The 11,489-nt window shown below is 42.8% G+C and overlaps 1 protein-coding gene across 1 annotated transcript; it reads left to right on the top strand.

Moving 5' to 3' along the window:
- The first annotated feature begins 4,559 nt into the window (after positions 1-4,559).
- dusp8b (dual specificity phosphatase 8b) lies at positions 4,560-11,489 on the top strand. Its single transcript, XM_030765177.1, has 5 exons — positions 4,560-4,668; positions 9,098-9,261; positions 9,788-9,947; positions 10,221-10,344; positions 10,477-11,489. Exons 1-5 carry the CDS (start codon positions 4,560-4,562, stop codon positions 11,480-11,482), a joined length of 1,563 nt encoding a protein of 520 aa, XP_030621037.1. The 3' UTR covers positions 11,483-11,489.

Raw genomic sequence — 11,489 nt, 5'->3', positions numbered from 1 at the left:
ATTTCCCAGGTGAAGGTTTTGTCTTAATGAGTGTTTTAAAAAACATCAGAAAAAATATATTGAACAAAGCCCAAAGCTATATCTAAAGGAGTGTCTGGCTTATTCAAGAAAGTCACGTCCTGGGGGGATAGAAATTCATAGGATTTGAAGGACACTGCCAAAATAATCCAATGCAATAACCCAACTAGACAACAAAGGGGCTACAAGATAGCATTCCCCTAGTCCCCTTGTCCATGAACATGAAAAAGAAAAAAGTGCACTTAGAAAACGTGCATCTGACTAACACAGAACTGAGAGCATTTTTCTGTGTGGATCTCTGAGAGAATCAATTGCATCCTGTACTTTACCTGGACAGATCATACAAGATGGTGCTACCCAAGACGAAGGACTCACCCTTAGGATAAGACCCAGACAGTGGGTTTCTGAGTGTTTTTGAACCGTGTTTGTCTGAGGAGCACCTGTGTGTTGAGCGTATCTCCGGGTCGGTGGCCAAAAGCATGTCGGGACACTCTGTCTGGCATCTAAACATGATGTTAACAGGCACAGACAGAGCCCTGTGCCCAACAGAATATTTCAGCACATCCATATCTGTTTCAGACGTCCACATTCCTCAAATTTCTTAAAGGTCGTCTAACCTCGCAGGCAGGTCCATACTGGACGTGGCAGTCCTCCCCCTGCAGTGTGCCAGTGTATTTTCACCAAAGCCATGAGGTAAGATACTTCTCGTGGCCCAGATTTGCAGCTGTTGGGGGTTTCAGCAGCCTGGTGGGTGGGGGATGAGGGAGAAAGATCGGTTATCAGCAAAGGCACTTTCTCAGCTCCAATGAAGTGACCATCCACTTCAAGAGACTGCATCATGCCGCAGGCATGTCAGCTGTAGCCCGACAGCGTGCAACGTCACCGATGTAATTACATATTAATTGCTTGTTGACGATGCCTTGACAACAAGAGTTGTCAACACAAGAACACAGCGCTGTTTTTGAGTATCCATGTTTTCACCTGTTGCTTGTAAATTAGTCCTCCAACCCATGTCCTGTCGGACAGGTTGATAAATCATTTTGGTCTGCTGAGATCACAGCAAGAGAAAGCTGGGTGTCAGTTACGATGGCCTTTTGTGGCCTGCTCGATGAAGGCAGCGAGCTGACGTAATCATATGACCCTATTGCATGTGTTCGATCATACTTAGTCACATATTCATATGAAGACTTTTAAATCCTGCTGAAAAAAGGAAGAACAATTACATTTCCATATTTCTATTACACTTGCACGACAAAGGCACTGTCCAAATTTGATGGTTCAAAATTTTATGCTGATGATTTGTTAGCTGGTTTGCACATATTGAATTGATAACAAAACCAATACCAATACCAAACAAAACAGAGAAATTGGGTTTACCTAATTCATTTCACTCTAGTAGCATAGTTTGACTAACTCACATGTGTTTTTAACCTCTGTCTACAAGAAAAGCAGAGATTGGTAATATACATGATCAAATCCAGTTACTGCCAGCCAAAAAGGTAACTATATCTTATTCAATCAACATCTATGTCTCACTACAGTCATCCCTGATTTGTTGAGTGTGTTCATGGGCACTATTCTGAAAGGCAGTGAACAAATAACCCCAACCTAAATGGAAAAACAAGACTGCATTGTGTCTCTGATACTTATAATTGCTTCAACAGCTTTGCTCACCCTCATATTAGCTAGCACCTAGTCCTCTTTGAACAAGGATCATCCATGTTTTGCATGTTTTGGATGAGTCGCAGCACCATCTGAAGGCAGTTACCACATGCATATTCTTCATTCACTGTAACAGCTGGTCGTATCTGTGCATACCTGAAATGGACATTGTTAGTAGTAGAGCTGACACAGATCCTGTTGCTGAGATAATGCCCTGATTTATCTTATATCCTCCGATTCTTTAAATCTACAATGTTTTCCCGAGTGGACGCCAGACTTTATATTCAGTCAGCTCTTGAAAATAGAATGTAACTGTCTTACAAATTATTAATTCCTCGCCAGTGATTCCACATACAATTTTCAGATTTGCCTTTGATGACGCTGATCTCTGCTCGTATGTGAATGTTACTCTGCCACCTCCCCCCCCCCCCCCCCCCCCCCATAAAAAAAGGCCTTCTGCATGCAAACCAACGACTTTCACAATGTCCGGCCCGCATGTATCTCGAGAGCATGTCCATGTACTTTTTTTTTGCAATTGAATGAACTTACAGTCTCCCCTATTTTGAATTCATGTCATGTTTCAAATATTTTGGCCGTGAGATCACCAGGTGCGTGTGAGGACGCTGGATTACCTCACGTCCTAAAAATGCTGCGATGTATCTCAGTACTCCCTCGCCATGCTCGCTTGGACAGCGCCTCTGACACATGCTTTCTCAATCTTCTCTCACCTTTAACCTGACAACACCATCAGATAGTTCTCTTGACCACTTAGCCAAGGGGATGAACCCTCTTTTGGTGCTGAATTTAACAAGAATAACAGCACTGTTCTCTTCTGAAAAGGTCAACCTATACTGATGTCTCTTGAGAGCATACATTCAGACCAGTTAGAAATGGTTGCTGAGCTGGTGTGTAGATAAAAGTGCATGTCTATCAATTTTAAGACTGTCCATTTTGGCTTTTTCAATGACATAAAGTGTTGTAATGTCTGTTGGGTTGTAATATGAGCACATACACCTCGTGCATCAGAATAAATACAATCTTAAAGTTACATTACCTTCAGCAGCCCCTCAAAATTTGAGATACAAGCATTAATATAAGATTGCTAAATTTTAATCCCTCTCTGTCCAGACAGAACATTGATATATTAATAATTAGTTATCAGTCACTAAGTTAAGTTATTGGATAGTTTGATGTTTTATGCTGAAAAATAACTGTGAAGATATAAGTATACTACAGCACTTTATTACAACATAGTAGAGTGGCAGCACAGTAGTCATATTTACCTACACAGTTTCTGTGGGGCTTCTACTATTATTACAAATAGGAAATGGTACACGACCAACAATCATCAGTTACCATTAACATTTTAAAGTTAACTATGGAAATTAAAAAGAAAAAAAAAGTTAATGCATATATGCATGTAATATATATGATATAAATATAATACTGTAACTAACTTAGCCACTGCCATAGATCTGCTCTGTATCTGTGTTTATCTGAGTGTGTGTGTGTGTGTGTGTGTGTGTGTGTGTGTGTGTGTGTGTGTGTGTGTGTGGTGTGTATGTGTGTTGGCTGGCTGGCAACTCTATTGTGTGGGTGAGGAGGATGTGGTGCATTCTCTGTCAGCAGCAGCTTACAGCTGAGTTACGCACATACCTATTTGCAGCTCCCGCAACACACACACTGCACTGTAGACAAATAGAAACGTGCCAGGCGGTCAGCACAAAGTCCTCTCAATTAAAAATGGACCCCAAGGCCTTTCCTCTGAGGCTCAGAACAAACCTCTCATGTTTCACTCATCTGGCAACTACATTTAAGCAACCTTGAAAAAGGTCACTGCCTCACAGCAAAAAGCCAGTACAACAAACCACTATTTATTTATTTATGCATATTTTAACTTTGACTGCAGTTGTTTTGAGAATAAATTTTCTTTTAATAAATCTTTTTTTTTTAAATCAAAAGAATTAGGTCAAGGATAAAATATAATTTGGTGACATGTGTTTACCTGCGTTTCACTTTGCTTGGCTCTGAAAGTGGTATGCGTGATAGGTCTGTTATCAGGTCACCAGTAGGAAGCAATCTTTTATTTTTCACAGAGATAAGTCCTCAAAGTGTCTGATATCCTCACAATAAACATTCCACGCAAACGGGATTGTGTGCATCCGACAATTACATAAGCTACTGTAAACAATAGCGCTTACTGTCACAGGCATTAATTTAGGAGCTGAAATGAAATGCGAGTTCCTTTGTTGATTGTCTGTTACCCACCCCCCCACCCCGCAGCCCCTGCCTGGCCAGAGAGCAGGCGTAGGAGCCCTTTTCCCCTGCGGCCGAGAGAAGGCCCCTGAGGTGGCCGCATATTTGTGTGGTGAGTAAGGAATGTAGTTACATGCCTTACACATGAGCTATGACCTAGCTCTGGCTCCGCTAGGGAGCAGAGTCGCCACACACAGCAAGTGAGCTCACTGACTGCTCTACTGCGCTCAGAGAGAGAGAGACAGAAAGAGAGAGAGAGTGAGAGAGAGAGAGAGAGAGAGAGAGAGAGAGAGAGAGAGAGAGAGAGTGGGAGGGAGGGAGTGAGGGGAGGGAGGTAGCACAACAATAGCCGCGCTGCACTTTCAGCTGGAGTCAGAGTTGAAGAGATGCACAAAGAGGAAAGGGTGTAGCTACAGTGGCTGGCTACTGAAGCACTGATATAGCTTTTTACTGAAAACGCTCCATCATTCAAGCAAATCAGCTTGCCTTATCCTTAACATCTGGATGTTCTTTTGGTGATTGTGAGCAGTGTGGCGTTTTTCTTTCTGTTTTTTGTATTTGTTTATTCTGTTTTTCTTGGGGAGTGTGTGTAACCCTGAGGACCTCTCATCTGTTTTGCCTGGATGCCTGTAGACGTGGTCATAGCACCCCCAGTGTGGCCGGAGATGCACGAGAGCGAGATGAAGCTGAAGATCAGGGTCCGGCGCATGAAAGAGGGACGTGACCTCAGAGGTGTGTATGAATCAGTGTGTGTGTGTGTGTGTGTGTGTGTGAGTGGGTGAAACATTGTGCCGGTACTTTCATACAGCTCATACTTCCATGTGAAACTGCCACTGCTGGATCATGCTCTTTCTATGGTTTGTTGTTTTTAACCTGAAGTTTTCAGCAGTCAAGATCACACTTTTATTGTCCATTAGACAAGTGTAAATACAGAGCACAGAGAGAAGCATGCCAGTGTTGTCTGCTCTCTGTATACACTACCTCTATCCACGTGCATGGGAACAGAAGTCTGTGAAGTCTTGCGCATTGCAAAGGTCATTATACACATTTTTCTCACAGAACTTGGTGGGGAGTGGGAGAGCTGAAAGAGAGAAAGTGACACACTTTCTTATTCTGTCCTTTAGCTTTAGTGCAATACAAGTCAATGCATTATCTCTGTCTATTCATATAAACACCTTGTATATGTCAGCAAGATGTATGGAATTATAAATGCCTGAAGGAACATGAATACAAAGAATGGATTTATTCATTCTTCAGCACTAAACCCCAAGTTAAACATTTGTAAGGAAATTGCATGAAACATCTAAGTACATTTACTATTCTACATTTTTAATGGATCTAACATTGGTTCATTCATAGGCACGTGTTATGTCTTTTCAGTCTCAAAGATTTTCAATTTGCTGAGCTTTTGTCAAACAGTGAATTTTAGATTGATGTAGTTAAACTGTAGAACACTTCTGCACAGTTTAGCAAGATGAGTAATACTTTAGTGTGCTTTTGATGATCTTTAATCAGTTTGGGTAAAAGACCAGATGAGCCCCTAGTGGCCTAAACCATAACGGCACTTCATTATAAACTGAATTGTACACTCAGACACACAGAGAGAAAGCGAGAGAGAGAGAGAGAGAGAGAGAGAGAGAGAGAGAGAGAGAGAGAGAGAGAGAGGGGAGACTGTGAAAGCTGTGAATGACCTCTATTTTCCTCACTGCCTGTAACCAGTGTGGTCCGTTTTCCATGCTCCTCTGTTTTGTGGATGCCAGACATAAGGCTGTTTGAAATGGCTGGTGTCATGATTTCATGGAAATGCACAGAATGCCATGATATTAAGGACCACACAGTAAATTTGTTAGTTTTCAATATCCAAACTAAAAATTCCTGGAGTTCATTTCAGATTCATTTCACATTCCATAAACGCCTACAATGTTATAATTACTTGTTAGTGGATACGGCTTAGGAGTGCTCACATATCTGCATTCACTACAATGAAAGTGGATTATGTGAAGGTTGAAAAAGGGTTCAAAGGAAAAGGGTTTATCTCTCCTGAAATTAATGGAACACAGGTGAACTGTAGAGTCCAAGACAAGGGGTGAATTCCTCTGAGCTTTCAGCACAAACAAGAACTTTATAACACTTACACATTGTGTACATGAAAGTTGCAAAGCTGGAAAGTTATAGAAAAAAAAGAAACACTAAAGGGTGTATAGTCTATTTTTTTTTTTTTTTATGAAACTGTGGTCTCTGACAGCAATAGACATTCTTTGAGGTTTTCTATTAAATTTGTTTGGCCATTCTACTTCCTCAGTTCTGTGAATTCAGAGAGGTTTCTCTCATTGACTCAGGCTCAGTCGCTGGCCTAGTAGCCTTTGATATCACCACTGAGGAATGACAGCAGTTAAGGGAAGCAGCCGTGTTGCCTCTAATTGACTTAAGACCATGGCTCACTCGTTGTCTCCCTCTCTTCACGGGACCGGATTAGAGCAACCATTGGCATAACAACCGGCCCTATCCTTTGGAGTGATGTCACAGAGCAAGCCATTCAGCCCTGAAGATGGCCATGCCACGTGTAAACAGAGACTGGTTCTGGAAGGTTGTAGAGCAGAAACAAAAGAACAGCATAATGGTTGAGATGAGTAAGAAAGGATGAGGGTAGCGTATGCATATACATGTGGTAGATGAACTTTGATTCGCTGGTGGTTGTTAAACAGCTGCTGAAGACTGGAGGACTGGAGTAAAGCATGAGGGTGAGCAGGGCCTCTGTCTCTTGTTCTTTTCCCCTCTCTCTCTCTCTCTCTCTCTCTCTCACACACACACACACACACACACACACAGCAGCCCACAAACTGCCTGATGGCCCACCCGCGTGTTGAGCAATGATGTCATCCCGTTTGGCAGTTGCCATTAATAGCTGGAAAGAGTTGGGCCTTAAAGGGCTAGGCAGACAGCAGCAGTTGGACCAATGTAGTTTCAAATTCTGGCATATTATCTAGAGCATTCTCATCACAGTCCAACGTCGCTCCGTCATGAAATAGCATTACTTTGGTCTTGTGCTATCTCTCACTGACCTTCTTTGGAAATGAACAGATAGTTCTCATTGCAAACTTTACAGAGTTTCACACAGTTGTCCTTCAAACTTTGTTTGAAGTGCTGGTCTTCTCATGCGAAAACCATTCGATTTGCGTAAGAGCTATGCTGTTTGTGCTGGGAGCCTGTTATTATGTCATTACTCACACATGCAAAGAAATTCATTAAAGCTCAGGAACCAGTTTGTTTGGTCTGAATCACTCTTTTCTCAAAGGTCACATCTAGTGGTGACCTCATGCAAATGGTAAAATAACTACCTGCAGATTACCGTAAACCAAAAATGAGTCACACGTAAACTGAGTGCAACGAACACAACGAATGAAGGTGGTCTTTTTGACTGTAACAGCTGAGGAAGATAAGTTTAGAACCCATTCAAAAGTCATTTTGAAATATGATTGTTCATCATGTCAGCCAGAGCTAGGGAGTAATACTCTTTCTTGGACAAGGTCAGAATGAGCCTTGAGCAGCAGGCAGTTGATGAGCAGCATAAAGTGGTGGAGTCCATCAGTTAGGACAAGCACATACCAGTGACTGCTCTTGCAGAAATAGTTCAAGAGAGCAACATAGGGAAAGACAACGATTTGGTCCAGAATTATTCCAGTTAACGAGAGGAAAAAAAAAAAAAAACTGAACTGAGTGGCTTCTTTCGCTCTTCATTCATTCATTTCTCCTTATAGATGGTCTCTGTTTATTACATCATTCGTATAAAGTCCTCAGCCTGCACCATAACTCCTTTCCTCATAAAAGATCTGATCTTATCTCATTCTGAACGTATGAGCCCTTCCCATTTCTCTTTTTGTCTGAAATGCAGGCTTCTTCCCTGCCCCTCATTAGTCTTCTTTTCAGCCTCTCTGTCATTCCGGGGTTGAGGAATCCACATAGGTTTGTTCCAAGGCTGAGTCTTAACACAACTCATTGTCATCACACACCCTATCTCTCTCTGGCCTTACCTGGAAGCTGAGCCAATGCATGCCAGATCGTAAATACTGATCAGAGACATTGTTGAGCGTGAAAGGTTGTTTACTATGTGTGATCGTTGAACCATGTCTTGGACACAGTGCTTTGTATCTGTATTCTGTTTTTCATTGCTCCTTTCTTCCTGTTTCAGAGAACTGCATAGCTGTTCTCTAATATGTTTCAGTTGACTCATTAGCCAGACAACTTTTTAATGAGATGCTGTATTCACAATTGGGGCAAATTGTTTAGTGGTCAAGCGAAGTGTCTTAAAAGAACAGATGAAGCAGTTAGCTCCCAAAAAGGCTAAAGCTGGCAGCTTGATGGATATTGGTTGGCTTAGAAGGTGTGTGTGTGTGTGTGTGTGTGTGTGTGTCAGCCCCCTCTTCTCACTTTGGGCTATAGGAGATAGCACTCCTGCACCTGTGGCTCATGCCCTCTCTCTGAGGCAAATTTCTCAGTGAGGAGATGAGGTCATGCAGGAAATGGGAGGCAGGGGAACCAGACACCGACACTCTATCAGCCCGTCAAAGAGCCTGTGTCCGCCCTTCAGTGCCCCTCTACTTTTCTCTTTTTCTCTGAAAAGAGGAGAGAGGGCAAAGCCAAGGAACCCAGCAGCTTGTCATCATATCCCTAAAAAACACTGATTAATCCCTGACTAGTACTGATTGGATTATTTAGATGTATACTACTTATTTAGTCCTAGACTTAGCCCTGTGTGTTCTGGTCTGTAATGTACTTCATTCTTATTTAAACCATCACACGTTAACCGTATAATCATTGTGCTAAGAGTCAAAAAGTGATAAGGTTATCGGTATTAAATGTTTCATAAGTATTATTTGTACAAAGTTAAATGATAGGTGATATGTTGAGTATGTAAAGAAATGAGGGAGCACTGCTAGCCTCTTGTTCTCTAGGTGAAAGACTGCACGCAGTAGAAAAAGCAGGATGTTTCCTCCTCAGCGGAAGCCTAGTTTGGCCCCTATGGGAGCCGTTCAGTATTAGGAAACCCCCACCATTAATACGGCTATGGACTGTGAATGTGTGTATACCAATGTCTATTTTCATCCATGTTTTCCTTGTTGCTGAATGATAAACAAGGCTCTCTCTTTCTTTTAATCCACAGGGGGCTTTGCAGCCTTCTCCTGTTTCCCAAGCTTGTGTGAGAGTAAGTCAAGCACCATCCTGCCCGTGAGCCTGTCTCAGCCATGCCTGCCAGTGACCAACGTTGGCCCCACCCGCATCCTGCCCCACCTTTACCTGGGCTCCCAAAGGGACGTCCTGAATAAGGTGAGTGGGACACACACTGTTTCATTGTTTTTTGTCACCTCCACATTTATCTCTGAATATATATTTGAATATTCAAAAGATCCAGTTTATTGTTAGCATAGTTTCCTTTGCTTCCGTCCAGATGAATTTCAATAAGATAAGGTCAAACAATCTGTCAGCATCATGCTTACTATTATGTGTACATTTGTAGAGGTAAATATTTCGATTGTAAGAGGCCTTTTTTGGCTAAGATAACACATTAAAACCCTCCTATCCTTAATACAAGTTTATCTGATAGGACAGAGCGGACAGAGTGACTATGATCTTAATTTGAAGGATTTAAAGAACTTAATTTGACCACACGATCTCCCTTAGTTATACTCACACATTCACTACCAGTAACTGGCAACAAATAACATTTCATAACATGCTGGTCACAAATTATGCTTCATAAGTATCTTAGGTTTGATTTTGATGATTTTGAAGTTTTTGCTTTCCTTGACCACAATGTTGAGCATTAAACTGTGTAATTACAATCTGTAAACAGGAACTGATGGCCCAGAACGGCATTACGTATGTTCTGAATGCCAGCAACACCTGCCCAAAGCCAGACTTCATCAGTGAGAACCACTTCATGCGCATTCCTGTCAATGACAGCTACTGTGAGAAGCTTCTGCCGTGGCTGGACAAAACCAATGATTTCATTGGTAAGGATACTACACATAACCATATAAGCTGCTGACACCACTGAGTATGAAATTTCTCTAAATCAGCAGCCGGAAACGTTTTTGCTCACAATTAAAATAAGAACTTCGGCTAAAACAATTCGTATCATTCATTCAGCTCCTTATATTAAATTTGTGTAACATCAGCATTAAAGGCAGGAAACAGCTATATGACTATGTCCTGCTTACTCAGCCTTGTCACCATATACGATTCCAGTGCCTCTAAACAATTTCCCTCTTGTTTATTGACTGCAGACAGAGCCAAGGTGTCAAACTGCCGAGTCATTGTCCATTGCCTGGCAGGAATTTCTCGCTCAGCCACCATTGCCATAGCTTACATCATGAAAACCATGGGCTTGTCATCAGATGATGCCTACAGGTAACAGTTATGACGTTTAAATTTCTCTCTGTCTTCTTGCTCTATGAAAATATAACCAACAAAAACTGGCACAATGTAATTTTGTTTCACATTTGTAAAATGGCACAGAGGCTTAATGTTTACTTCTTACAGGTTTGTGAAGGACCGCCGGCCTTCAATATCTCCCAACTTCAACTTTCTTGGCCAGCTGTTGGAGTTTGAGAAAGGACTAAAGATGTTGAAAACCTTGACGTGCAGCTCCATCATATCGACATTGGAGCATCACGAGACGGAAACCGAGACCAAAGAGAAGGCGTGTCAGAGCTCGGAGAATGTCCTCTCAGAAGAGAGAACTCCAGATGCACCGTTGCCTGCCTCTCTACAGAAGGGCCTCAACGGCCTCCATTTGTCAGTCGATCCGTCTATTGACACCACTGAACTCAAGCGCTCCTTCTCCCTGGACATCAAGTCTGTCTGTACGCCAAGACACAGCCCCCGAGGCACCCCTGCCGTCACACTTTCACCAATTGACTCACAGGATGTGCCCAAGCTCTGCAAACTGGAGAGCCCAGGGAGGGGCAATGAGCTGCATCCTCACCCTTCAGCGGCATGCATCGGTACTGTCCAAAGTTCGTTGCTGTCTTGTGCTGGATATGGAGAGTCCAGAGTAAATTGCTCGCAGGATCGAGCTAGTAATGCCAACATGAAGGGATCACTTCTGCTCACTTTGCCATTGGACACTTGTGCCACCTGGACCAAGCACAGAGAATCAGCTCAAGCCACCACGCCAGTCACACCTACAGATGACTCTTCCTGGTATCCAAGGTCAGACTTGACGCCCACAGAAAACGTTGGGGGTTCGGTGTGGTGTAGCAGCAGTTCGACTTATGTGGCATTCAGCCGTAGCAGCAAAGTGAGCAGTCAACAGCCCCTGCAGTTCAGAGACAAATCACAGGAGTCCCGGGACTTGAAAAGCAGCTGGCTGGAGGACACCACCATAACAGTTAGCAGTGGGGCATCTGAAAAGCAGTTCAAACGCCGCAGCTGTCAGATGGAGTTTGAGGATGGCATCATTGAGACTCATAGCAGTGAGGAGCTTGGGAAGTTGGGCAAACAGTCCAGCTTCTCTGGAAGTGTGGAGGTCATTGAAGTGTCCTGACATACAT

Source organism: Chanos chanos, chromosome 2 (genome assembly GCF_902362185.1).
Source record: "Chanos chanos chromosome 2, fChaCha1.1, whole genome shotgun sequence".
Classification (NCBI taxonomy): Eukaryota; Metazoa; Chordata; class Actinopteri; order Gonorynchiformes; family Chanidae; genus Chanos; species Chanos chanos.
Note: the sequence above shows the minus strand (reverse complement) of the source record. Positions and strands in the feature narration are given on the sequence as shown.